The 219-nt window shown below is 68.9% G+C and overlaps 1 protein-coding gene across 1 annotated transcript in view; it reads left to right on the top strand.

Moving 5' to 3' along the window:
* The window catches only part of LOC104981506 (histone H2A), a 1666-nt gene that overhangs the window by 1095 nt on the left and 352 nt on the right, over positions 1 to 219 (top strand). Inside the window, exon 3 of the mRNA XM_010830653.1 lies at positions 1 to 216. Coding sequence (XP_010828955.1) covers positions 1 to 216 — 216 coding nt within the window. The remainder of the gene's footprint in view (positions 217 to 219) is intronic.

The raw sequence follows: 219 nt of genomic DNA, 5'->3' as shown, positions 1-219 counted from the left end.
CGCCAAGGCCAAGTCGCGCTCTTCGCGAGCAGGCCTTCAGTTTCCCGTGGGCCGCGTGCACCGGCTGCTGCGGAAGGGCCACTACGCCGAGAGGGTGGGCGCCGGCGCGCCGGTCTACCTGGCGGCGGTACTCGAGTACCTCACCGCTGAGATCCTGGAGCTGGCGGGCAACGCGGCCCGGGACAACAAGAAGACGCGCATCATCCCTCGCCATTTGCA

This window comes from Bison bison, unplaced genomic scaffold (genome assembly GCF_000754665.1).
Source record: "Bison bison bison isolate TAMUID 2011002044 unplaced genomic scaffold, Bison_UMD1.0 scf7180017864518, whole genome shotgun sequence".
Lineage (NCBI taxonomy): Eukaryota > Metazoa > Chordata > Mammalia > Artiodactyla > Bovidae > Bison > Bison bison.
This window is presented reverse-complemented; position numbering and strand designations above follow the sequence as displayed.